The sequence below is a fragment of the Neopsephotus bourkii genome, unplaced genomic scaffold (assembly GCF_033783945.1).
Source record: "Neopsephotus bourkii isolate Nb327-2 ecotype Australia unplaced genomic scaffold, CSIRO-AGI_Nbou_v1 NB_1821, whole genome shotgun sequence".
NCBI lineage: Eukaryota > Metazoa > Chordata > Aves > Psittaciformes > Psittacidae > Neopsephotus > Neopsephotus bourkii.
Genome location: NW_026902294.1, coordinates 1,067,623 through 1,090,747, shown reverse-complemented (window position 1 = coordinate 1,090,747; position 23,125 = coordinate 1,067,623). Strand labels below are relative to the sequence as shown.

The following is a 23,125-nucleotide window of genomic DNA, read 5'->3' as shown; positions in this document are numbered from 1 at the left end:
CAGCGGAGCTGATGGAAGTGGATTTACCCCTTGTACTTTGATGGCACAGTTAACATCTGCAGAACGCCTGCTTTCCTGGATCCAGCTGTGCAAGGGCAGGGTGAGGTGGTGGCCTCACTGACCCACGTCCCCAGCAGCTGCAGAGCCGCAGGGAAACACTCCATCACTCACTCAGGACAGGAGAAGCCCCAGTGGGTGCTCAGGTCCAGCTGCTGCCCTTCACCCCACACAGGCTGCTGCTGTGCCACCACCCTCCTGCCTCCTCCCTGTTTCCTACTGGTTTCCTGTCTGCCACTCTCCATCCCCAGTTTTCCCTTCTCAGAGCACATGTTCTGGGGGTCAGACGCTGTTTTCAGTGTCTGGGGATTGTACAAGGGGCTGCTCAGGATGCTCAGACTCGATGGTGACAAAAACAACCATGATGGGAGCTATCGAGTTTAGCAAAGTTATTCCTCCTGTACGGAAAAGGAGGAGCAGGCTGGGACTCTCCAAGATAGCACTTACACTAGCAAAGGAAAAAGTAGAAGTCAAGGAGGTTTTTACCATGGAAAGGGATGCTATATGGAACTGAGGTTTAGACGAATGCCACATGTATTACACCCAATCCATATTTGCTCTCAATTTCGTGATACAGTAATGTTTAATTGCCATTAATGTCAACATATTTTAAAAGGTTATTTTCCTGCTCTGTAGGTCAATAGACTTAATGAAGCAGCTCTAAATGGGTTTGAATTGCATAGATTAGGTGCTTGATTTCCTGTTTACCTCATGCAAGTGGGTTTGGTCCTGCACAGTGAACATACATAAGAGCTCTGAAGGGTCTCCTCAGCACCAGAACCAGCTGAGATCCTCTGGGCAGCTTCAGAGACGGAGCAAGGTAAGAAGCTCTGTGTCGGTCTCCCTTCTGAATGTGTTTTTCCTAAGGTAGCTGTGGGAGTGAACAGTGTTTGAGCGTGTCAGGCAGCAGCAGAGCAGGAGCAGCTCGTACCTTTGGTTCTGCAGCAATGGATGTGCTGGGTTGCAAAGGGAAATGATGTTATTTCAGAGGAACAGTCAGTCCTTGGCAAGCAGCAGGCTGGGATCTGCACCTAGACAGGGAAGTAAGGAGAAATTGCTTCTTAGTTGCTGTTTGGGACCTCCCAGCTAGGGATAACCAGGGATAATGCTTCTTCCAATGCAGACAGGATTGCACAGGGGGCACAAAGACCTTTGTGTTGTAAAGATCCCACCAGTTGCACCTCCCTTTGTGAAGAAGTCAAATTAGAGGATCAAAGCAGCATAAATATCACAGCAAACTCCATGCTCTAGATCAGTGCCACCCAGGCAAAGGGGGCCTTTATTAATCTCAAAATGGTTTGTCAATATTCTTTGCAAACGCATTCTGCTTTTCCTCCCTTTTGGGGTCAATTCTGCTCTCCCAGCATCACCAATAATCACCTTTCCACATTACAGTGTTCTTGCACAACTTCCCTATTTTCAGATGCATCTTTATACCCACAGTTCTACCACTAAGAGAAGAAACAAAAAGCAAATGGGAGGGGAAAACCTCAGTTATTGAATCATCACTTTTTTTCCCCCTTCTCATTTAAAATACTCCTCAGCTTTTTGTCTGATGGGATTTACTCCACTGTTAACACACTCTGCACTGATTTGTCTTTTATGGCTTTAAGAGCCTTTGCCAGTGTTCAGTCTTACACCTTTGCTTTTAAGAGGGCTCCTCAGAACTTGCTGTAGCTGAGAATGGAGCACAGCGAGCGCTCTTCTCTCTTAATGGGAAGGGCTGAAAACATCAGTAAAAGATGTCACAGTTTTCCAGAAGGAAAAGAATGCCCCAATTCCAAACGGCATCCAAACGTGCACGTCCTGTCTGTCCAAAACGAGAATTGGGCTGGTTTAAGAGTATAAATAACAGCTTAGAGGAATAAAGTTCTATCAACATATGAATACAGTTTGGAAGGCTGGATACCTGAGTCCTGATACAGACCTTCTCTTTTTGTTGCTGAACCATTCCTGTTAGCGGCAGCTCTCCCTTGCAATGCTGTTTCCAGAAAGAGCTGTAACAAAGAGTGAGGTGAGAAACAACAAAAGAGATCTGTGAGCCAAGATCAAAACCATTTCTGTATGGAGTTTGCAGAGCTGGAATAGTAATTAAAAGAGCTCAAATGTCCGAGGGCTACGGAGCCGAACTGTGGATGTGAGGACCAGGAACAGCTTGAAACCAATCAATCTTGGAATCCAATCCTGATGCTATCCATGGGATATTTCTCATATCTGATACTCACCGACTCTGGCTCCAGTCCCTATCCAAAGCTTTACCCATCCCAGCAGAAGCCCTCCTAGACATTAGATCAGGCTCCTAAATCTGGCAGAACCACAGTGCGGGATAAGCAGGATGCCATGGCTGCTGAATTGCCTGATCCAATATCCGTTCCCGTTCACATACTCAAGCTTGAATCGACCCTTAAAGCACAATGAGGTACCCACAGGGTCAGCTTGTAAACATGGAGGAAGACAAAGCCCTTGACTCCAGGAATGTGTGACCCACAATGAATTTGATGGTTACAATAAAAGTATAGGGGACCATTAAAAGACACCACGGTGGGAAAGAGCATTGGCATTGAAAAAGGAATTTAACGGGGAACAGCAGAAGAGGGCTTTGTAGGATGGAGAAGGCTGCTTGAAGCACAGGGGCTGAGGAGACACATTTACAAGCAGAGGCACGTGCCCAGCACCACCCGTCCCTCCGGGTTCAGTATCCTGTCACTTGTCCCCTGTGTCCCCTCTGCTTTTGAACAGAGAAACCAGCAGAGAAGATGATGGCTTTCAAGGTTCTCTCTCTGCTCCTTGCTTCGCTGAGCTTTGTTTTGATGGAAGAGACTGTCTCAGGGTAAGTGTTTTGGAAAGCTCATGGTGTATTTGAGCCTTTTCCAGCTCCTCTCTGGAGGCAAATGGACTCTTTCCATTGGCATCCTGATAAGTAGGTGAGAACATGAGTCCTGAGGTAGATGTCAGATAATAGAGACAAGCAGAGATAAGCAAATGATAAGAGAGATATCAAAATAAAGGCCTGAGTCTTTGAGGCAGAGCCAGGAACTCCCAAGTTTTCCCTATAAATTTCATGGCTCTAGGTTAGGAGGAACAAGCTGAAAGTAAACCAGGAAGAGAAGAAGGTTGGCTGAGAACTAGAAACAAGAGGTAATCATCTCACATGAGTGAGGCTCGGGGCAGCCAGTATTTGGAAGCTTCTGAATATAGGACCAGTTGCATAAAGCAGGGATGTAACAGAGACTTTCCCTGACTCCTGCTATGGAATTTCCAACTACCACCCTGGGTGATCCTAAAGAATCCTTGTTAGAGCAGTAGGAGCTGCTGCAATCCCACATAGTAGTCCTATGTCGACACTTGCCAGGTCTGTGCTGGTCCCAAAGTCAGCTCTTGCCTCCTGCCATCCACACCTGAACCTCTTGAGGACACAGGAACAGGCTTCCTTGGTCCTCAGTGTGCAGGTTCCTGAAGGAAGGAGCCTGAGCCCACTTGGTGCCTTAGCACAGAGCCAGCTTCCCTGTGAATCGTGCAGCAGGGCAAACCACACTGCAGGCAACCAGCAAATACCTAGAGCGCATCTCCTCCCAGGCTGCCAAACCTGAGCGGCCACTGCAGGAGCAGCCAGCAACAGGGGGGAGGAGGATGCCAGCCCCTTCCCAGGGCAGGAATAGTCACTGTGCCAGGAGAGACGAACAGGGACCACCAACCCTTGCTGATGCAGGCACCGCGTGGCCCCCGCGTGTAGCCCGAGCAGAGCTCCCGTAGCGGGTACTCCCCATCGGTGCCTGACTCTGCCTCTGTGCTCTCACCCCAGGGTCAGTGTAGGGGCTCCCAGCACCAGACCACTGCAGAGACGCTATTCCGAGGCCACCCTGGCAAGCGACTACAGCCGCACGATGGATAACATGCTGAAGAAGAACTTTGTGGAGTGGTTGCTAGCCAGACGGGAGAAGAAAAGCGAGTAAGTGCAGACTTGCAATGCTCCTACGATCCAAACTCGGGGCTGCCGCCAGCCAACGGATGGCTCCAGAAGAATGCGGAGCCGAGGATGTATGTCGTAGGCTGCAGCAATGATTCTATAGGGAGCTGGGTTTCTTTTTGCTTTCATTTTTCCAAGCCCTGGAGATGGTTCTGGTCTGCGGGCACGCATCACAACCACCTCTCTCCCTGCCTGAGACCGCCGCTGGTAGAGGGAGTGGGAGGGAGCTGCGAGCCGTGGAAAAGCAGCATTTGGGCCCCCTCTTGTGGCATCTCCGGTTGATCTCCTCCCGCTTCCCCTTTCCAGCAGCATGATCGAGGCGTACAAGAGGGCAGCTGAGCCCCAGGGACCCGCTGCGAGTGGCCAAAGGTTGGACCTGGGCACGCAGGAAGCCAAAGATTTCTTCTCCTGGCTCCTGAAAGGCAACAAAAGCCCGAGGTGAGGCGGGAGGCTGGGAAGAGAATGCCTGTGCTGAGGGAGGGGTCCCAGGGGTGACTTCCGAAGGGATGTTCTGGGGCAGGGATCGATGGTAACGGTGTCGCACGGGCACACAAAGGGACTTTGGTGTCGAAAGGGAACGTCCCGGGTTTGTAACTCCTCCTCCCCAAAAAGCACAAAGACCAAAACCTCCCCATTTCTCCCAAATCACAGATTGAAAAGAGACCACGATCGGGGGCTTCTTGTGGCTCTTGTTTTGCAAATGTCAGCACAGCCTCACGGAACCCCAGCACTCTGATAAGGTCAAAGCCTTGCTTTTGGGTAGGGCTGAAGCGCACCCGCTCCTTGAACAGCACCAGAACAGAGGAGCCAGAACCAAGCTCTTTGGTGTAACCCAAACCAAGCTCTTTGGTGTAATCCAAACCAAGCTCTTTGGTGTAACCCAAACCAAGCTCTTTGGTATAACCCAAACCAAGCTCTTTGGTATAACCCAAACCAAGCTCTTTGGTATAACCCAAACCAAGCTCTTTGGTATAACCCAAACCAAGCTCTTCCCTAGGATGTTCTCCATGAAAATGAGATTTAAGTGATACATTTCTGCAGAACATTTTGATTTAGATCAATGAACCCAAGAGAGAGGGGGGGAACAACAAAGGCCAAGTTGGATGGGGCTTGGAGCGAGCTGCTCTAGTGGAAAGTGTCCCTGCCCATGGGTTGGAACCAGATGAGCTTTCAGGTCCCTTCTACCCAAACCAGCCTGGGCTCCTATGGAAACTCATTCACACACTCAGTATGTTGAGCAGTTTATCTCTTAGAAAGGAAACAAACCAGTTCTTCCCTTAGATCACCACTACAAGGTTACTGTCACGACAACAACGGCGATAGGAGCTTGCTCAGAATAGGTTCTCCTGCACAAGGGAACCCAGTCCATGCGCTGCTCTGCACTGCTGCAGCTCGTGCCTTCATCTCCTGAGCCATCTGGCTGAGAGCAGGCTCCTGCATCCCGGCTTTGTGCTGTGTCAGCACATCCACAGCCTGTCAAGAGCCGGCTTCACCTCCCCCAGCCTCAGCTCCTGGCACAAATGTTCAAACAGCAACGGAGCCCAAAGGCAAAGCTGCTCTGGGGCACTTGGTGTGCTGAAGGCAAGGCCGAAGGCAAGGCCCCCCCGAGGGAAGGAGGGACCCATTCCCTGCACGTGGAGGGGGCTCTGCAAAGCCTAACAGGTTGCTGGTGCTTACGCCTAAAATGGTGGCAAGAAGGGAAAAGCGAAGCCCGCATCCTTTGAGGCACAATCCGGGTGTCCTCTGGCAAAACCCATGGGATCTGTAACCCCAGGGAGTCACGGGACAGGCCCCCCTGGACCCGAATCCGGGGAGGATTGGTTGTCTTTAACAGCTTGTTGCATGGAAGAGGCTTTAGAGAGCAGGGTGCAGGGGATGACCAGGGGCAGGGAAACGCGCACAGATCTGGTTCACAGGGGTGGCTCAAGCCAGGCCCTCAGGAGATCAGACCCTGAGCATTGCTCCTCATCCTGCAAGCACGCAATCAAAGCAACGAGGGCTTTGAGGGGTCTCGGCAGGTCACCGAGCCTGACCCCTGCTCCAAAGCAGGATCCGCGCGCCCCAAACTGCTCCTGACAGATGTTTGTCCAACCTGGACTGGGAGGGGGAAGGCACCGCTTTGATGCTCGGGATTAATCAGCTTGATTAGCTTCATTAAACCCCAAACTGCTTCCTAGTGTCTCCCTTAATCTGCTTAATTGCAAATAAACCCCCCGACTTGGAGAGGAAAGTGCTGCTTGCAAACAAAGCCTTCCCTTTGTGAGGTTGGAGCAGAGACGCTGCTTCCCCCACGCTCTGCCTTTGTTTCGCTGCCTGCTGGCTCCAGGAGGAGGTGGGGTGCAGGGGGGGGGCACTGGGCTGCTCCTCCTCACCCCCCCCTTGGCAGCCCAAATGTGCCAAGAGCAAAGAGCTCACCAGGACAAAAGGAGGTTAAAGCCCTTTGAGGGTTTATCTGAGTCAAAGCCGTTGGGAGACAAGGAAAACACCCCTGTGAGAGGCCCTTAGGTGGTGTCTGAATCCCTGCCTCTCCGGCCTGGCTCATTTCTTGCAGTTCCCTGGACGCTTCAGAAGGTTTGAAGGATGCTCTGCACCAGGACTTCCTGACATGGCTGATGTCCACTGATCTCTGCAGGGCAACGTGAGTGCCTGCTCTCCCTATCCCTATTGTTACAAGCATCCCTACAGGCCCTATTCCAGCCCTTGTCCCCAAGGTGCCTGTTGCAGTGCTCAGTCAGTGGGTTTAGGGTTGCCTTAGGTGACCACTGGGTGCTCCCAAGAACAAACAGGGATGAACCGGCCACGAACACAGGGAACAAGAGGCAGCTCTCCTTTACCTTACTATTAGAGACTGATTTTGACACACACCTTGCTGTCCAAGCAGCTTCTCGAGGGAGCAGAGGCAGGCGGCTGCTGGAGAAAGCAGAACCTTGTGCCTTGTTCCCTATGGGAACCAAACGGGGTGAGTGCAATGCCATAGGAATTCACGGGGTTCCCTCTCCCTTCTGCTTTGCCAGGACCGTGTAACCGCAGGGCCCTCCCGAGGCGCGCTCTCCATCCCCTCACGGCACGGGAGGAGGAAGGACCCTTCCATTCGCTCTGTTCTGTTGCAGCTTGTCTGTTGTGCTCATGCCAGCAATAAAGAGTCTCCTTTGAAGCTGAAATGACGCTTGGGTGAGCCCTGCTTTGGGGATGGACACAAAACACCATTAAAAGGCTGCAGGAACGAGCATCCTTCCAAGCAAGGCTCCCAGCAGCCACAACGCACCTTGTGTGGTGGGGAGCAGGCCCATCCTGCCCATGGGATTCCAGGCTCCTGGCACTGGGCCATGGATCAAACACCGTACATGGGGGCTTCAGCCCCAGACACCGGGACCTGGCTCCCTCTGGGGGTGCCCCTCATGCAAGAAGGGGGGGGTTGGGTCTGAAACCCCCTCAGTGAGGGCCGTACCCCTGTGGGGCGGCCGCACCCCCCCAGTGAGGGCTGGGCCCCTCGGGGCACCCCTCACCAGAGGGATCCCCCCAAACAAGGCCGCTCCCCCCCCATAACCCCACTGCCCACACACCCCAGGGCCCCCCAACCCTAACCCCACCCCCGTCAGCCCGAGCCCCTCAGTGCCCCCCGGGGCAGCGATACCGGGGTGGGGTGGGGGGGGTCCCCGTTACACGATGGCAGCACCCATGGGTGCCCATAGGGTGGGGGGGTGTGCGGCGTTCGTCGGCACCGGCCGTCGCGGGGAGATGACGTCAGACGCAGCGCGACGGGCAGCGGGAGCGGGATGCACCGGCGGGGGGTGGGCGCGGGCGCCATCGCCAAGAAGAAGCTCGCGGAGGTGAGGGGCGGGGGGAGGAAGGGGCCGGGACCCCCCCGGACCGGGCTCTGGGGGAGGAAGGGGCCGGGATCCCCCCGGTCCGGGCTCGCGGGGAGCTCCGCGCTCCGCAGGTACTGCGGGAGCGGCCCCGCCGGCCCCGCACCGGGCGGTCCCTGCTCCGTACCCGCCCGAGCCCCTGTGTCCAGCCCGGCCCTGAGCGCTGCCTCCGGGTCTGGGGCCTTGAGCACCGGCTCCATCCTCCCGCTTTCCCCCTGCAGGCGAAGTACAAGGAGCGAGGGACGGTCCTGGCCGAGGACCAGCTGGCCCAGGTGGGGATCCCCCCTGCGCGGCACCCGGGGCATTACCCGTGAGCTGCACGGGCAGCGGTGGGGCTTGGGGGGGGGCTGCTTCTCCCCCTCCTGTGAGCCAAGCTCCCGGTTCAGCAGAGCCCTTTGCCTTGTCTCCGCTGGGCTCTGGTGCTGGTTTGTGTCCGGTGTTCAAAGCGTGCATGTGGAGAGCTCCAGTTCCATCCGGTGACTTTTGCCTTGGTTCCTTCCTCGGAGGCCGTCAGCACCGGGGAGGGAGCGCATCAGAGACCTGGTTCTTGAGGCCTCCCTTAGTGCCTGGTGGCGGCTGATGGAAGAACAGCGTTAAATGAGCGTGAAGCCAGAAACCCTTTGCTGCGGTTCCCTTTCAGATGTCGAAGCAGCTGGACATGTTCAGGACCAACCTGGAGGAGTTTGCCAGCAAACACAAGCAGGAGATCCGGAAAAACCCCGAGTTCCGGGTCCAGTTCCAGGATATGTGCGCAACCATCGGCGTGGATCCTTTGGCATGTGAGGAGCAGGCACGGGGGGGTTAATGTGATGTGCCTCGCTGGTCTTGTGCTGCAAAGAGCTCGCAGCAAAGCTGGGGGAAGGTGTTCTGATTCCTGGGGCTTGTGATTTGATGGGATGCACCTTTGGGTGCTGTTTACTTAAAGGGGTGGGGGCAAACACATGGGGATAACCAAAACAGAGGCTCTTGACTGGCAGGTCTGAGTCCTTACAGCAAGGCTTGTGAGCAGCCTGCTTCACACCGCTAAGGAAGGATGGTTTCCCCCTTTTCTTGCCTCACAGCTGGTAAAGGATTCTGGTCCGAGATGCTGGGAGTTGGAGACTTTTACTACGAGCTGGGCGTGCAGATCATTGAAGTTTGCTTGGCTCTGAAGCACAGGAACGGAGGTGAGGACCCCACTCTTGTCTGGTTTCGAGGAGATCCTGAGATGGCAATTTTGCCTTTGTTGGCCCCAGAAAGCTTTGTTACAGCTACAGCCATCAGCCAGCTTTATTGGTTCCTACATCAGTCAACCAGCTCTGCCCTGTTTAGGTACCAACCCATAACTCACAGGATTTGGGGTAAGAAGCAGGGGGCAATGACAGGCTTGAAGGAGTACAAAGCTGGTGAGTCACTGCTTTGAGCCTGGCATTAAGATTCTCTCTTAAGGATCACAGCAGAAGAGTTGGAATGTCAGGGATAAGTGCCTAATGAAAAGATAGCAGATGTTCTTCACTCCAGAAGGGCAGTTGGAGACCTGGAATGGGCTACAGCAATGGCAGCTGAAACTTGAGTCTGATACATCTGTGGGAGAAGGCAACAGCAACTGCTGCATGTTAGTTCTGGGAACAGAAGTGACTCAAGGCTTATCTCACCCAGCACTTGATGCTGGGAACAATGAACAGCCCCATGTAGAATGGAAAGCAGGGGTGAGCCAGTGGAAGCACACAAAGGACCCTTGACTGCTCTTGCTGGAGCGGTTTGATGCTGTGCACTAACGCTTTCCTGTCCCTTTCTGTTGTCTCCTAGGTCTGATAACACTGGAAGAACTTCATCAGCAAGTGCTGAAGGGAAGGGGGAAGTTTGCTCAGGATGTCAGCCAGTGAGTGTGTATTGCAGGGAGGGGGAATCGGGTGGCCTTCGGGATGAAAAGGGGGTGACTGATTCCAGCACCACTCAAAGGTGCTGCTGTTCATTGGAGTCTGAACGTGACTTCTAGCACTGGAGCCATTTCGAATTACTTAACCAGTGCAGAAAGCAGCAGCGTTTCATCAGAGAGCCCTAAGGCACAAAGGACTCTTGGCTTGAGCTGGGGACAATTGGTTCACTGCAAACCCAGCTCTTGCTGCCAGTCTGTAAGGAAGGGACTGACACCCATCATTACAGGAGCAGACAGGACACAGCTCACCTTGATCACCAGTTGAGGCTGAAGTTTAGCACTTGCAGCTCAGGTGCTACGAGTGAGTCTCTAATATGAGTCTGCCCTTCTGAAGGGAGGCACAGAGGCACAAACTTCCTTCTAAATGGCTTTAACGAAATTAGCTGAAACTGCAGCAAGTTCCAGGGAGCTCTTATTGCTCAGAGCTTCTGCACATCAAGTCTGCCTCATTTACAGAACATAGGGTGTATTTGAGAGAAACTCCTGCTTTAAAGCCTTGCACTGACCTCTGCTTCTCAGGGACGATCTCCTCCGTGCAATCAAGAAACTGAAGGTCTTGGGGAATGGCTTTGGGATTATCCCTGTTGGTGGAACGTATCTGGTCCAGTCGGTGCCAGCTGAACTGAACATGGATCACACGGTCGTCTTGCAGCTGGCAGAGGTACTGAGCCAGGAGGCTTTAAAATACAACCTCCTTGAAAGAACCTGATTCCTTCCATGCCAGGGAACTGTAGAACAGGGCTGTAGGCAAAAGAGCCCCCACTCTCCTGAACTACAGACTTGTCTTGACTATAAACACACGGTGTTTTCCCCTCTCGTTTCAGAAGAAGGGCTACGTAACAGTCAGTGAGATCAGGTCCAGCCTGAAGTGGGAGATGGAACGTGCAAAGCAAGTGCTGGTAGGTACGGGCTTGTGCATCACAGAGCTCTGTGTCAGGGTGGAGGGACTGCTCCCACAGCAGACACAGCCTGGGGCTGCATTACCAGGGAATGCACAGGGGGTCCGAAGCTGGGTGGTGGAGCCAACACAGACTACACCCAGCATAAGCATACACTGAGGAGAGCAGAGCCTCAGAAGCTGCAGAGATTCCTGTGGCTTCACTCCATTAAACCCTGGCTCATTAGCTCAGGTCAGGCAGGAATATGCAGTGGCCATGGCTGGATGTCTGAACTGCTTACTGGAGCCCAGATCCTACACCCTCCTTTACCCTAGAAGTAAAGCTGGGGTCAGGCCTCCATTGTGAATAGCTTTTCAGCCATTTGGTTGAGTTTCACTCCCAGTTTTTGCTCTCTCTGTATAGGAACACTTGCTGAAGGAAGGAATGGCCTGGCTGGACACGCAGGCAGCAGGAGAACCTCAGTACTGGCTGCCTGCTCTCTTTACAGAGCTGTACTCTCAGGAAATCACTCCAGAGGAAGCCAAGGAGGCAATACCTTGACTGCTCCATGCTCTGTGCCTGGCTATAGCTCTTCTTGTGAGGTTATCTGCATATCACCTGCAACACAGGGACAGTGGACTTGAAATAAAGGTGTCTGACTTGAAAGCTTAATAGGACGCATTCACACTTGCTTACCTCTGCATTTCCTCCTCATTGCGGTGGAAGTGCCACTTACCATCACAGACAACCGACTGCCACAGCAAGAGGAAGGCTATCTAAGCTGCTTCTGGCAACTGCAGGCTGGGAGAACACAAATGGGACCCTGGGTAAAGACTCTTGGGAGCCAGCAGTGATGCTGAGGAGCTGTTCTGTAGTCCTCTCTCTCAAGGAGCTGTTCCACTAAGGAATACCACAGGCTAGATTCTGCCAAAACAAACTTTATTGCACCAAAAAAAAAAAAGATCTTATGTACAATAGTATATAAACAGGTATCTTAGAGTGACTCTTGTGCATATATTTTCAACTCGATTAGGTCTAAAAATCTGTTGCTAAAACATCTCTGCCTAAAGCAGTCAGTTGAGGATTGTCACTTTGAAATGGAAACATTCAGAAATGGTAGGACAGACAACAGTAGAGCTATAAAACTAATACTTCTCTTTTACAGCCACATGCTAGTTATGTGAATAGTGTCCACGATAAGGCATTTTCTTGTCTCGTTGTATCGGTGGATGGTAACGCCACATGCATCACAAACAGATTTGAGGACCAGCTCTGCCTTGGGAAGGCAGCAGAGCCACAGCTCTACCCACAATGCTACTGAATGGTGAGAAACAACGTGGCATTTACAATGGGATTAGAGAGGCAGGGAAGTAGCACACGGCTCTCGGGAGACCCCGCTGCCTCCCTGGGACCTCATTTTGAGGTGCACACCGCTTTACGTGCCCTCATCTGGTGGATGGGTTGAGTGAGTCCTGTGGAAGTTCAGCCTTCCCTCAGCGGAAGACAGGGTTTCAGTCTCCATCAAGCCAATGACCCAGGGGAGTTTGCTTGCTAAAGGCAAAGAAAGGTTCCCAAGTTGTTCCTGAGGGATTCAGGAATGTTGCCACCTCTCAGCGGTGTGCAGGCTTCTGAGCTCTGCAAGGGTTATAGAAACCAGAGACTGAGAAGTCAGTGGCACATGGGGCATTGCCTCTCTGTAGAGAACACAACAGGGGTCTTTGGGACCCTCTTTCTGCGCTGCTTTTAGACCAAAGGTGACCACTGGAGGTTCTCCCACCACCATCAGGAGTCTGAAAGGGCCCAGCTGGTGGGAAGGTTTAAGGAGAGGGCCTGGCACAATGTGCAACTTTGTGCTTAGCTGTCTATCAAAGCTCCCATCAAAGGAATCATTAACAACCACATGAGAAGTAGATGGAGCTCCAATCCATGGTCACCAGGCTCCTTTACCTGGAGCCATGGGTATTTCACCTCCATGCAAGGAATACATCTCTGACATAATGGCACTTGCAGCCAGCAGACACCCTTCAAGAGGGTGGCCTTCACTCACAGTAAAAAGCTGCTGTTTAAAATGGTCCAATACACTGAAGGGCTCAACTTCACACACTCAGCTGGCTTGTGCTCGGCCAGGTTTGGCAAAGGGATCTGTAGGCCTCTGACAAAGCGGCTTCCTTGGCTGGAACTGCCCCTTATCCTAGCCTGGATCAAAGTAGCAGCAGGGCAGTGGTGGCAGGAGGAGGGGAGGAAAATAAACCATGACACTGACAGAGGTGGGAAGCAGTACTCCAGTAAAGGACACAGCATCTCTAGAGTGCTAAATGCAAATCACCACCTCCAAAAGCAATACACAAACTGAAATTCTTACGTGCTCCTCCCATCTCTGAGCAATGATTTCCTCACCCTCCCTTCCCAAAACACCAGGATGAACACACCTGCACTCCATAGATGGATTCTTGCAGTTTCCACTTTCCATCCGCCCCTCTGCACCTGAAGTCTCAGTGGCTGAAGTCACCCAGGGCTTGAGTAAAGCTTTCAGAAAGGAGCCCACATTCCACCACTGCTCTTTATCTTTGGTCTGTCTAGAACAGTGTCTAGGAGAAAGACATCAGGTGGCTGGGCTCCATAGAGCAGAGGGGCTCCCAACCTGCACAAACAAGGGCCTGGCATACCCTGGCCTCATCAAAGCACTCCCACAGCTCCCGCTCCACGGTCAGCACGGCCCCAGGGAAGGGCTCACTGTCTAGGAACAGAAAAGCTGCAAGAGGATTTGCAGTCTGGATCTCATTCTTTAATCAAATGGAGAGCAAAAAAACTAAGAAGAATTAAACAACCAGTGGAGGTGTTTCTGAGAAAGAACCTGATGCCACATGCTCTGGCTTCCTAGCATAGTAAGTACCTTTACAAGTAGCCTGTCACAAGCTTGGCTTTGTCTAGCGTGAAGTCTTCTCATTGAGCGTTCTCCACCAGAGCAGTAAAAGGAGACTGAAGATACCCCACAGTTTTCTCTGCTCTGGCCTTGGTTTGGTTGTCAAGTCTGGCAGGGGTACTCTCGAGTGTGAAGACAGAACATCCCCATGGCTTGGCCTCTCCACCGTTACCGCAGCCCTAAGCTTTAGGGCAGCCCTGAGTGTCCGTCTCTGTCTCGGAGGAGCTGCTCTCAGAGTCTATTTCTGTATTCTCCTGCTGGTGTTTCTCGTGCACCTTCTGCCGAATGCCTTGCAAACGCACCAGTAGGGACTGATAGTCAAAGTGGCCTCGTTTCTCACCAAAAGGGTCCTGGAAGCACAGCAGAGAGAAGCCCGTTAACATGGAGCAGCATCCTCCCTGCACGAGGCAGAGAGGAGAAATCCCCTTACCACCCCGGGAGCCGAGCACAACACCATCATCTTCCTAAACCCCAGAGGAAGCAACTGAGCCCCAGCTCCATGAAGAAGAACCAAGAATGGGCCACAGCTCACAACCCTCTAATGTCATCAAACGTCACTGTGTGGTGTTTAGATCAGTACCGCACGGAGCCGTACGGCAGGCACACACCTTCCTCATGGAAACTTCTCACTCCAGACATGAACTCTCCTGCTTTGGGAGCACTTTCCATTTCTGAATTACAGCCAGAGGTGGCACTGACAGGAAAAAAGGGCTCCGAGACACGAGAGCATTAAATCAGCCACCTCCAGCCTTTCTTGGAAGTGGATTTTCTCAATGAGTCAGGCAAGAGGTGGCGGATGAGGGAGGGAGACACGTCTGTTCACATGCAAATAGCTTGGCAATCTATAAAGTCTGCTTTCCTGCAGCAACAAGCTCCTGTATTCAACCTGTCTACATGTGTCTGCTGTGTTGTCACTGTTCATCCACCTCTTTCCTCCTCTAGTAGCTTTAACTCAGTCAGCCACTTGCAATGGTACCTGACAGAACAAGAAGCATCAGAGAAATGTTCCCATCTGTTGCATGGGCAAAGAAACCTCAGGAGATGAGAAACTACCAGTTACCAAGAGGAAAGTACTGCAGTGTTGTTCAGGAGCCACCAGCACTGGATAACCTACATGTGCCCTCCCTGCTTAACATCAAATGCACATGAAAGCAAACTGCACATCCCGATTCCACTGCTGAAAGAAGAACCTGCCTGCCTGGAGAGGCTCCAAGGTCCAGCACTCAGCCTTGGAAACACTGCACGTGTGCTCTGAGCCTGGGGATGCCCACAGGAACACCTCGGGTCTCAGGTTCATGGTTGGTTCAAAGTTGGAACAGGCATTTCACAGAAAAGACCCAGGTACTCCACATTGTTCTCTGTCTCTAAGTACACAGCCTTACCTAAAGCAGCGTGTTATCAACAAGGAAATAATCTGCCACTCACCTGCATTGTCTGTCCTTGGAGATAAAGCCTCTCTTTACACACCCCTTCATAGAAGTCGTAGTATTCCATGAAGGATTTCTCCATCACACCCCTGAATGCAAGGAGAGAGCAACCAATCACCACAAAATGACAGGGTTCCACCAGTCACATCATCCAGGGCCACCCCACCCCACTGAACTCTGGTTTATGCAGTCAGCATGGACACCCAGACAGGGTGTCCCAGCCACCCACCAGGGTCCAGCGGGGCAGGACACAGGGTGAAATGAACCACAGCATCGCTGCAGCTGAAGAGATGCTGCACGTGCTGCCCCAGCAGCTGTGCTCCCCTCCCTCTGAACGGGTTTTCCCCCCTCCATAAAACAAGGCACATTCATTCCCCAACACAAGTGGGAGGCTGCAGCCATTGTACCCAGTGACACGGCCTTTGTCAGTGCTCAGCCCCTGGGTACCACAGATGCAGCCATGACTCTTGGCTGGACCAGGCAGCGTTCAAGACTTGCTCTTCCCAGAAGCAACTTGCAGGACCCCAGGAATCCCAGGGAAGTTTATCCTGCTTCCCACACCCTGTCCCAGGCTCCCTCCATGCCTCTCTTCCGTACCGTAGCGGCTCAGGACAGGGACACTTTCCCTCCAGCATGTCACACACTGCTACTCGGATGGTCTCGTGCCGAATGCACTCGTTGTAGTTCTTGCTGTCCCCGGGGTGCCTCTCCTGGAAACAGAATTTGGGCCGGTGAGTCCACACAACAGCAATGGCTCCTTCATCCCCCCCTGATGGATCTCCCCACTGCATGAACCCACAATGGTTTCTATGCTGTGTACACTCATTTCCACTGCAAGTGAAAAGCTGGCAAGATTTTATCCATCTCCAGGGGTCAACGGACGGAGGCAGCCCAGAAACCTGCCTGTTTCCAAGATGCTGGTGAGCACGGAAAGCTGAGCAGTGCGGTGCCTGCATGACAGCCCAGGGAAGCCATTTCAGGAGTCATGTAGCAGGGGAAGGAAGAGCCCTCCCATCTCCCCGGCAACTTCTCGGCTGCCTCATGTTCTTCAGTTACCTTACACAGAGAGCCAAGCAGCCTCTGGTTCAGAGCTGCCTTCCAACTCCCCCTCAAGCTCTGACTGGAGGCAGAGCAAGCTGGAGAAGAGCCAAGCAACATAACCTATTTTTGTGCCCATTCCCAGACTGGAATCTGCCACCACCAACCCCCCCCCCCCCCCAGCAAGGTGTAGGGGGAAGAGCCCAAGAGCTGCAAACCCAAGGCTGAGATACCTCCCACTCTCACCTGCTCAAAGCCGGGCTCGTTGTGATAAGGGTTCTCAGTCATCAGAGACTGGATGGAGATGAGGACTGAGGAGATGCACTGCGCTGGGCTCCAGGCAGGCCCGGTCCAAGTGCTGGGCATCAAAACACAAAAGCAGCATTAAGGAGGCAGGCCTGGCTCCATAAGCACCATCCCTCCAACCACCACAGAGCAGAAAGCTTGGGAAACCAGGGCTGGCCCTCACAGGAGTGCGACAGGAAGAGAAAGAGCTGCTATAGGTACAGAAAGCACCGGGCATGGATGAGGTTTTCAGGGTCCAAGTGATTTATTCTCTCAACTAAAGGAGTACTTTAGCCTGAGTGAGACAGGAGGGGCTGGGGAACCCCACTCCCCTGCATCACACATGAGGAAAAGCAGTATTTGCAGGCATTCCACAGGGAACGTGTGGCTATCATCTGACCCAGCAGCCCGGAGCAAGGCTCCCATGAGCCAAACCCACCAACTTCCCAGCACTGAAGTCTCATTTTCAGACTCAAAGAAGACACCCACTTGTGGAGTCTGTAACAAACAGCACAAGGACACCCATCAAAAGCACTCATGGATGCTCTGCTACAGGAATAAGGTGCCTGCTTGGCACAGAACAGCATAAGCAGAAGAAGCTGCTCTGCTGCTTGCCCTTAATATCCTAGCTCCAGATACAGACCTGTCTCCCTGTGAGCTGAACAAGGATGTGCTGACCCACATAGGATCCTCCTAAATCCTTTCACTCGCAGTTTCCTCTGTGCTTCCCATTCCTAAGGCTGAGGCTCTTTGTTCACTCTTCAATAACTCAGCTTCCATGCTGGGGGGGGTTACAACTGCATGAGCAAGAAGGCAGCTTGTGTGGGAGCATCCAGACCCCAAGATACACGTGTGCCCTACGCATCTCAGTGCCCTGCAGGCACTGGCATCCAGCTCGTTGGATCAGGAACTCCTCCACTGAGGAAGATGTTTCCCGGCACCATGCAGCTCTCAACCAGCAGCTATCACCGATGGTATCAGCTACTGAGGCTCTGGTGTAAGTGGTACCTGCCCAGCCCTGCTGAAACCATCCCACCTTAGAGCAAGCGAAGCCATCCCTGCCCCTTCCTCACCTGCCTGCTGTTCCTACCTCTCTGCAGCACAAGGAACCAGGCACAGCCCAGCTGCCCCAGTCCAGAGGCTCAGCAAAAGCCTTCTCTCCTGGCTGGGGTTGGGAATCCCCCACCACAGCCAGGGATCCTCTGCCAGAGCTGCAAGAGCCGTTCGGTCCCTGCTTAGAACTCAAGCAGGTGAACAACCAGCCCTGGCAGCAGTGTTTGAACAGGCAGCATGGGAGCCCTGCTTGTAAATCCTTACACCCACTGCTCAGCCCCACATACTCCGTGTAGGTGGAAGCCCAGAGCAGTCAAATGGCTCTCAAGGAAGTTCTTGGCTTTTAGTTCTATTTATTTCTTTCTTTTAAACCCACACACAGAGGGAAGTTAAACCCACAAACCCCTTCCTTCAACCAGCGTTAAGGACCAGGCTGCAAAGCGCAAAAGCAGTGCCTGGTCCAAGGCTTTGCAAGGGGAAGCAGGAGGAAAGGAGCAGCATCCCCTGAGCTTTGCGCTTCCCCTGCTCCCTTCTCAGGTGCTTTTAAAGGCAAGTTAAAACTCAGAGGAGGGCTCGGTGCTGCTCCAGGGCTCTGACCCCGCACACAGCTCCACAGAAGCAGGAAGGTGCATCCAAGCACGCATCTGGGGCGAGATGAGGGCACGATGCGCTGAGAAGGATGCGCGAGGCAGAGCAGAGCCCGCAGCCACCTCCTGCCTTCCCATCGAAACAGCCAAAGGCTCCTCTTACCCTAGAATACTCAGGCAGACTTTCCCATTGCGGTAGAAGTTGGGGTTAAACCTCACTGTGTTATTTCCCGTTGTCATCAGTTTGACCCTTGGTGGGTGGATGGGATAATCTGGAGGACAGCGAAACAGGAACAAGAAGAAACCCCCTTCATAAGGCGTGTCAAATGGGCCTGTGATCAATGCATGAATCTGGAAAACAAAAGCCCGTCTTGCGCACCACTTCAACACTGTGCAGCACCCTCCAATCCTCCACAAAGGCAAGCGAAGGCAAGAGACCGAGACCGAGACCTCCACCCCGGCAGCAGCACGGAGGGAGGCAGCATCTTCCACAAGCACAGGCCCCGTGCAGGCCACGCTTCCCCCTTCCCCTCCTTCCCTCTGCTCCCCTTCTCCTCCCGCTGCCGCGCTTCCCTCCCCTCTGCAAAGCAGGTTTCCAATGGGGAGGCTTGGCCAGAGGCCACAGGAGCTGCTTCCAGACTGTCCAAACCAGCCTGAATCCAGCCCAGGTGCTTCAAGATTGCAAATATGCAGGAAAAGGAATTTCACTCGGTTTACAACAGAGGTAAAACCACACACACACACCACCCCCCCCCCAGAATTCCTGCCAAAACGACAGCATTCCTCAATGGTCTCATGCTCGTTTGGGCTTCTTGAAGCCAATCAGTGCATTTCCTCTGCCAGGATCCAAAATTAAGACCCTATTCTCTCCATGCTAATTACCCTCCGAGATCCCAATTGCACAGCAGGAACTCTCGCCTCCCTTCAGGCTATTAAGGAAGCTTCTTCCCCAAGTGATCCAAGCAGCCTCCTTCCGTGGTGCTCCCACCTCACCAGGGTTTCAGCTGGAAGCCCCAGGGCCGGTGTCCTACAAACCCACACCTCTGCTGAAGGCTGTTTTGGCACCTCCAGCTGCACACTGGGAGGGAAGGCAGCGTAAGGAGGAGCTGGCTCTGCACAGACGCTCCCTTGGTGCTGTCTCCAAACCCAAAGGGCCCCAGGTCAGGCAGGTGCTTCCATGGCAGGAATTTGGAGGAATCCTTTGTGTGCAGCAGAGGAAAAGCAAAGCCACCCCCCCCACATGCACACAACTGGCACAGCAAGAGCAGGCGACACTGCCTGGAGAAGGGGCAGCAGCAGCCAAGAGATACACGGGATCAGGAACACCGATGGAGCAACCTCTGCCCCCCCATTCGCTGCTGGAATAACCAGGAATTCACACTCCTGGAAACAGCCAAGAGCCAGGATGGGAGGAAGCAGGGCAGGAGAGGCCGCAGCCGTGCCTGTGTCCCTGGAGAGCAGCTCTGCAATGGGAGAGGCTGCACAGGGCAGAGCTGGTACCCGTGGGACGCCAGCAGGACAGGGCCCAGGGACACATCGCTGCCAGCTCACACAGTCCAACACCTCCACAGGCAGGTCAGGGATGCTCCAGCACTGCCTGGTGCTGGGGGATGTTTCTCATTCCCAGCTTCTCTGAGAAGCCCCCCATGGCCAAGAGCCTTCCACGGAGCTCCCTCTTCTCTGAGCTGCTCTATTGACTGTTTTCAAGCATCAGGAGGAGGAAACGAGCTGGAGCAGCACCCCACTGGTTCACAGGGCCACTAAAGCAGAGCTGGCTCTCTCTGTGGAAGCTCCTCAGGTCCCTAGGATGGGATCTCCCCACAGTCTCCTTGAGAGCCTCCTCCCATTTTAAATCCAGCCCATCTCAATGGCACCGGGAAGACCAGAGCCTCATCATGCTCCTGTGAGACTCACCCTGACTCCTCTCAACACATTAAGGGAATGCTCCATGCGGGCAGCCCCTTAGAGCAGGCATCAACAGCAACGTACAGAGAACGGCAAAGCTGCACCAGCTCCAAATCTTCTCTTACCTTGGTCATGTCCTGGGGATCAGGCACAACAAACATTCCCGGCGGCGGCTCCTTGTAAATGGACATGATATCCCTGCAGAAAGGAAACGGGAGTTAGGCAAGATCTCCCTTGGCCTTATCAGCCCTCAAGGCACTGAACGTTCTGGATGACAGGGATGCAAAGGGATGCGCTCTGAAGATGGAAACCTGCAGAGAGCAGGAACTGCTCTTCGGCCTCTGCCTGCTTTCTGGCTGAGCTTCCTCGAGTCGCCCCTCAAAACGAGTTGAGGAATGTCCCGAGCACAAGCAGCATTCCAATGGAGCCCGGTGGGAGGCACCAGACCGAGCAAGGGCTGCCTCCTGTGCAGCTCAGCACACGCCTCACCCGTAACCTCCCCTAAAGCAGTGCTCCGAGGGGAGGTTTGTTGGTTAAAGGAAGACCTTTCCCTCCCTTTACAGGATCCCTTTCCTACCCCCTGTCATTCGGTGTCCCCAAACATGCCACGGTTCAACAGCCTTTGAGATGCTCCTGCTCTGAGAAGCAGGGGCTCAATGTGACAGTGGGCTCAGTTGGGATGCACGTGCACACACACAGAGCTTCATCCCCACGGCCCTGTCCCTCGAGGAGCTCAGACCAAGTGAATGAAGAACAATAAATCCCCTACAGCTCTGCTCCGTTTGCAGTCACCCATCACCTCCATCGTGCTCCCATAGTCAGAGCTCCGCTGATCTCCAGAACAAGCTCCCACTTGACCCTCCCATATGGGAAGCAACCAGAGCTTGGAAAGGTTTCCAGGTGAGACCAAGAAGGGAGCATCCCCTTCCTACCACCATTACAGGGCATTTGCATTGGAAACCGCCCCACTGCCCGCTGCTGCCTTTGGAAAGCGTTATACAAGCTCCAGAACAAGGATGAGCAAGAGCCTGGAGGCAGGGATCCTTGCTCCAAAGGAAGAGGAAGGGCTCTTTGAACCAGCGCCAGCGTTTCAACAATCCCTGGCCGTGCTCAAGGCCGGGCTGAACACAGCCTTGGGTGACCCGGTTCAGTGGGAGCTGCCCCTGCCCACGGCAGGGGATGGAACTGGGTGTTCTTCACGTCCTTTCCAGCCCCAACTATTCTATGGTTCTGTGCTGCTCGTTCTAGCAGCGGCTCTCGCTGCACCAGCTTGAGCACCCAAGCAAAGAGGCAGCGCAGCCGAACGGGTGGGCAGGGCCCGGCAGGCAGGAGCCCTGCTGAGGGCAGGTTTTGCACGAACACCGCGTGTTGACACGGGCTGGGGAGCTCCCCCCCATCAGCGCCTCCGAGCTGAGCCCGGAGGCAGGGCTGGAGCCGTGCACTGAGCTCTGCCGCCCAGCGCCCCTCAGCAGCGGGCAGGGGAGGAGCAGGAGCCCCCGGGATGCGGGCTCCGGGCAGGGCGAGGTGGGAGGCTCCATCCTCCCCCAGCCACCGGGGCAAGGCGCATCCTGGGGCTCGATGGACCGGGGGCTGCCCCACGAGAGCCGCGGGATAACGGCCGAGACCGGGGCCTGGCCCCGGCTCCCCAAGGCCGCCGGTGCGGGGCCGCTGAGGCCCAGTGGGCAGTCACCGCCGGAGGGTTCCGGGGATGAGCCCAACCGTCCCCCCCCACCCCCGACACACCGGGGGTCGCGGCCCTCCCCGGCAGTACCAGGAGCCCCGGGGCCCGGCTCTCACCGCTTGATCCGCAGCAGGCAGGCCGCGCTGGGCCGCTCGCTATCCCAGTCGCCGCTCACCGTAGGGTCCCAGAAGGCGGAGTGCGTGAGGAGCGCGGCCCCCGCGGCCGCCGCCGCCGCCGCGATGGGGGCCCCGCCGCTGCCCGGGGCGGCGACAGCGCCCGTTGTGGCAGCGCCGAACCCCGCCGCCGCCCACAGCTCGGCGGGGATGAAGACACCGGGGCCGCCCGCGCCGCCGGCCGAGGCCCCGCCGCTGCCCGCCGCCGCCGGCAGCACTGCGGCCGGGGCCGGGACCGAGGCCGGGACCGGGGCCGGGACCGGGGCGGCCTCCTCGGCCGCCGGACTCTCCGCCATTCCGCGCCCGGCCTCGGCGAACGCCGCTTCCGGGACTCCGCACCACCGAGTCCGCCGGCCAGAGCGGCGCCCGCCGCGCGCCTCCACCACAGACCGCCGGCCAGAGCGGCACCACCCCCTTTACACCCCGCCCCTCGCCATCATAGAGCCGCCCTCCCGTGCCAGAGCGCCTCCACCACAGAGGGTAGAGCTTTCCGCAAGGAATAGCGCGCCCTCTGCTGCGGCGGGGGTCTCCCGGGCGGGAGGCAGCGGAAACACGAGTTTGGGGCTTTTTGGGATGGAAAACGGCACTTTGGGGAGTGGCTGTGTGGGGCCCGGTACAGCACGGGTTAACCCGCAGGGATGCAGCGATTCGGCACGGGCACGGCCACAGCTACAGGCAGCACCCGGGCACCGACAGAGGGGTCTCTATTTCAACCCTTACGTTGTCCTCGAGTCCCTTCTGCTCTCCCCAGGAGGGCTCAAGGAGACTTCAGGTCAGGTCCCTTCCCTGCTCTGCCCCCATTGAGCATCCCCATGGAGGTCACGGCTCCAGCAGCTTGGAGCACGCAGTGCACCCGCAGTGACCAAGGCTCGGACCCAGGCTCCCCCAGCCCTCAGCACAAAGCCCGGGGGGGTGCTCAGGTTCCCCCTGCCCTATGCTGCAGGGGAGCCACCCAGCAGGAGCCTGGCTGTAAAGCAGTGCTTTGAGGAGGGCCATGACCTTGAAGCCAGCTCTGGTGGGTGCCAGGAGGGGATGTCACAGCACAGCCCAGCCTGCTCCCTGATAACACAGCCCGGGAACACCAGCACTGCTCCCAAGCACCCATCACCTCTCTGTGTTCCATCTTTCATGACATAGAACCCCCCCTTTGTCAGCTCTCTATTGGCTCTGCAAGGGCAACGCTCACTGGGGTTTTGGGATACTGGGTTAGTGGAAGGTGTCCCTGCAGAGGGGTTGGAATTGGATGAGCATTAGCTTCCCTCCCAACCCAAACCAGGCTGTGGTTCTAGGATGTGCGAATGGCTCTGAGCTGCACAAGGACATCTTCTCTCAGCCAGCTTACTCCGCATCAGTGTTCCTCGCCTCCC

General features: G+C 54.9%; 3 protein-coding genes across 5 annotated transcripts; 2 read left to right on the top strand and 1 right to left on the bottom strand.

Moving 5' to 3' along the window:
- The first annotated feature begins 820 nt into the window (after window positions 1-820).
- On the top strand, window positions 821-7,048 carry GIP (gastric inhibitory polypeptide). The gene is made up of 6 exons (XM_061343222.1): window positions 821-877; window positions 2,797-2,887; window positions 3,860-4,006; window positions 4,331-4,462; window positions 6,576-6,662; window positions 7,039-7,048. The coding sequence occupies exons 2-6, from the start codon at window positions 2,814-2,816 to the stop codon at window positions 7,046-7,048; spliced, it is 450 nt and encodes a 149-aa protein (XP_061199206.1). The 5' UTR covers window positions 821-877; window positions 2,797-2,813.
- A 704-nt stretch (window positions 7,049-7,752) lies between these two features.
- SNF8 (SNF8 subunit of ESCRT-II) lies at window positions 7,753-11,358 on the top strand. 3 transcript variants are annotated; one of them, XM_061343245.1, is made up of 8 exons: window positions 7,753-7,854; window positions 8,112-8,162; window positions 8,531-8,669; window positions 8,952-9,056; window positions 9,679-9,751; window positions 10,328-10,469; window positions 10,633-10,707; window positions 11,110-11,358. In XM_061343245.1, exons 1-8 carry the CDS (start codon window positions 7,801-7,803, stop codon window positions 11,245-11,247), a joined length of 777 nt encoding a protein of 258 aa, XP_061199229.1. In that variant the 5' UTR covers window positions 7,753-7,800; the 3' UTR covers window positions 11,248-11,358. The 3 variants fall into 3 exon arrangements, with proteins under 3 accessions (XP_061199229.1, XP_061199231.1, XP_061199230.1); XM_061343247.1 differs by lacking the exon at window positions 8,952-9,056; XM_061343246.1 differs by lacking the exon at window positions 8,112-8,162 and having other exon boundaries at window positions 7,767-7,854.
- A 2,098-nt stretch (window positions 11,359-13,456) lies between these two features.
- Window positions 13,457-22,159, bottom strand: UBE2Z (ubiquitin conjugating enzyme E2 Z). The gene is made up of 7 exons (XM_061343243.1): window positions 21,702-22,159; window positions 20,030-20,102; window positions 18,163-18,350; window positions 16,321-16,432; window positions 15,634-15,746; window positions 15,035-15,125; window positions 13,457-13,959 (listed from the first exon to the last, which is right to left on the bottom strand). Exons 1-7 carry the CDS (start codon window positions 22,052-22,054, stop codon window positions 13,789-13,791), a joined length of 1,101 nt encoding a protein of 366 aa, XP_061199227.1. The 5' UTR covers window positions 22,055-22,159; the 3' UTR covers window positions 13,457-13,788.
- Between the last annotated feature and the right edge of the window lie 966 nt (window positions 22,160-23,125).

What these genes read in the sequence shown, in the direction of transcription:
- UBE2Z (XM_061343243.1), bottom strand. Translation starts at nt 22,054, where the DNA reads ATGGCGGAGAGTCCGGCGGCCGAGGAGGCCGCCCCGGTCCCGGCCCCG. An exon ending in ACGAGCCCGGCTTTGAGCAG is followed by an intron (nt 15,747 to 16,320) that starts GTGAGAGTGGGA and finishes TTCTGTTTCCAG; the next exon opens with GAGAGGCACCCCGGGGACAG. An exon ending in CCCTGTCCTGAGCCGCTACG is followed by an intron (nt 15,126 to 15,633) that starts GTACGGAAGAGA and finishes CCTTGCATTCAG; the next exon opens with GGGTGTGATGGAGAAATCCT.
- SNF8 (XM_061343245.1), top strand. Translation starts at nt 7,801, where the DNA reads ATGCACCGGCGGGGGGTGGGCGCGGGCGCCATCGCCAAGAAGAAGCTC. An exon ending in CCAAGAAGAAGCTCGCGGAG is followed by an intron (nt 7,855 to 8,111) that starts GTGAGGGGCGGG and finishes TTCCCCCTGCAG; the next exon opens with GCGAAGTACAAGGAGCGAGG. An exon ending in TTTGCTCAGGATGTCAGCCA is followed by an intron (nt 9,752 to 10,327) that starts GTGAGTGTGTAT and finishes TCTGCTTCTCAG; the next exon opens with GGACGATCTCCTCCGTGCAA.
- GIP (XM_061343222.1), top strand. Translation starts at nt 2,814, where the DNA reads ATGATGGCTTTCAAGGTTCTCTCTCTGCTCCTTGCTTCGCTGAGCTTT. An exon ending in ATGGAAGAGACTGTCTCAGG is followed by an intron (nt 2,888 to 3,859) that starts GTAAGTGTTTTG and finishes CTCTCACCCCAG; the next exon opens with GGTCAGTGTAGGGGCTCCCA. An exon ending in AGACGGGAGAAGAAAAGCGA is followed by an intron (nt 4,007 to 4,330) that starts GTAAGTGCAGAC and finishes TCCCCTTTCCAG; the next exon opens with CAGCATGATCGAGGCGTACA.